General features: G+C 39.2%; 1 protein-coding gene across 1 annotated transcript; it reads right to left on the bottom strand.

Annotated features, from left to right (window-relative positions):
* Positions 1-689: 689 nt before the first annotated feature.
* Positions 690-1,141, bottom strand: LOC131180651 (cold shock domain-containing protein 3-like). The gene is made up of 2 exons (XM_058148001.1): positions 1,012-1,141; positions 690-922 (listed from the first exon to the last, which is right to left on the bottom strand). Exons 1-2 carry the CDS (start codon positions 1,139-1,141, stop codon positions 690-692), a joined length of 363 nt encoding a protein of 120 aa, XP_058003984.1.
* Positions 1,142-2,304: the final 1,163 nt, after the last annotated feature.

Here is a 2,304-nt window from a genome sequence, read left to right on the forward strand (position 1 = left end):
AGCTGGTGCCATTCTGTACGGAGCAATGGAGATTAGGTTCACATCAAGCATAACCTCTATAAACTGCACTTCTCTTTCTAGAGCTAACCCTGGCAATTTTTCAGGGAACACATCCGGAAAGTCACATACTGAGGGAATATCCCTCAATGCTGAACTCCCTACTTGGGTGTCTCTCACATGAGCCAAATAAGCTTCACACCCTTTTCGGATCATCTTCCTAGCAAGTGCAGCTGAAATAAGATTTGATGGCAGTAACTGCCTCTCCCCATGTATCACCACATCATTATATTGAGGGAAACCAAAGGTGATTGTCTTCAGTCTACAGTCAATCATGGCATGATGCCTGGCTAACCAATCCATGTCCAAGATAATGTCATAATCTCTGAAGGGCATTTCAATCAAGTTGAATAGAAAAGTATGTCTTTAGATCACCAAAGGACAGTCCTTCTACATTCTATTGACCCTAACCTCTTGTCCTAACTGACTAGTCACTAGCACCTCAAAATCCATTTCACATAAGAAACAGCAATACAACAAACGATGCTGGCACTAATATAAGAGTGTGTAGAACCTGAATCAAATAGCAAATACACATCTTATTTAAAGATAGAGAAAGTACCAGCAACTATGTCAGAAGTTTCAACCTCTTTTCGCAGCCATATGCTATATACCCTAACCGGTGCACCACTCTATTCAGGCTGGTTGACTATGGCCTGACTACCAAAGGTACTACCCCTGCCTCTGCCTCGGCCTCGGCCTCCGCTAACTGTCTGTGAACCTCTGGAGGCAGAACTCTGAACTGAGCCTTCAGCTGTAGTAGATGGCGTAGGTCTGCAAGCACTCACACAATCTCTGGCAAAATGGCCAGTTTCACCATAATTATAGCAGGCTCCAATAGCCTTGTAATAGACCCCTCCATGTACTTTTTCACATATTTCATAGGTACAGACTGGGGTTATCCTCTGGATTTCTGCTGGCTAAGTCGAGGTGGCCTCTGTCCTAAGGATCTACCTCTACCAGACTTGCGAGAATTGGATCCCCCAAAGTGTTTCCTCTTTCCTGATCCACTATCAGGAGCTTGACCAGTAGTCTTTCCACCCTTCTCCTTTTCCTCTGATCCCTTTAAAGGTGCCCTTTCCATTTCAATTCTCTCCAATTTTAGGGCTTGAGATATCAGTTCAGAGAAATTTTTATGTCTAAACCCCACTACTTGCATCCTCAAACTGGGCTTCAAACTAGCCTCAAACCACTTACATCGATCTCTGCTGGTGTTAAGCAGGGAATAAAGCTAGAATAAAGCTGCCATTTGTTGAGCAATTTGAGCAAGGAATCGCTGCATTGGGGGAATTGGTGCAGTTGACCCTCCAGCATTTTAGGGAGCTGGGGCTTCACCCTGTACCTCAGCTACCACTGATTGCTCAACTGAGTGATCTCCCTCTTCCATGTTCAATTAGAGGATATTTTATCTCTTGAACAAACAACAAAAGGAGATTTCCCTCCATTAGTTCATATTCACGATGTAAATGTATCATATGTATCAATTAAGGACACTTGAGCAGTTATTCTAATCAAGAAAATAATTCAAATTCATAATTCAAAGCTTATTAAAAAACATTGCTCTGATACCACTAAAATATGTCACACCTTACCCCTCTGTAAGGCAAAACATGATCTCGTTGTACACCTAATGAATTACCGAACTTCGCCTACTGATAACCTATTAAATATACTACAAGGAATTTTAAACCAATTTCTATTCATTTCGAAGTGTGAGGTAATGATGAACAAGTAATAAAAAGCCTTTAATTAAAGTTATGTCATGAGCCAAAATTTTTTGATTAATTTGGTATTACGAATATTTTTTGAAAATTTCGGCAGAGTATCGGCTAAAAAGTGAGGAAACAGTTCTTCAAAACCTGTTAAAAATACTCCCAATATATATATGAAATCCATAACTCCAATTAATCTCAACACCATTCAATCACAACCAACACAATTGTCACAAATCTCAACAGTATTTTATTCAGTCAACTCAAATATAAAATTTGCAACTCCAAAAAGAAAACAAAATATTAATATTATTACAAATTTGATTGTACAACTGCTCGACTAGTTCAATAGATACATATGAATAAAAATTTACATCAAAAAAAATTTACAAGGGTATAAAATATTATACCCGTAAAAGATCCTCAAAATGTGCTTCTCTGCAACTATAGCAGTTCACTCTGTTGCTTTATCCTTTTCCCTATCTGCGACAGTAAGAAAAGCCATCACTGAGCAATTTACTCAGTGGTACACAAC

Source organism: Hevea brasiliensis, chromosome 6, assembly GCF_030052815.1.
Source record: "Hevea brasiliensis isolate MT/VB/25A 57/8 chromosome 6, ASM3005281v1, whole genome shotgun sequence".
Classification (NCBI taxonomy): domain Eukaryota; kingdom Viridiplantae; phylum Streptophyta; class Magnoliopsida; order Malpighiales; family Euphorbiaceae; genus Hevea; species Hevea brasiliensis.

What these genes read in the sequence shown, in the direction of transcription:
- LOC131180651 (XM_058148001.1), bottom strand. Translation starts at nt 1,141, where the DNA reads ATGGAAAGGGCACCTTTAAAGGGATCAGAGGAAAAGGAGAAGGGTGGA. An exon ending in TTCTCGCAAGTCTGGTAGAG is followed by an intron (nt 923 to 1,011) that starts GTAGATCCTTAG and finishes TATGTGAAAAAG; the next exon opens with TACATGGAGGGGTCTATTAC.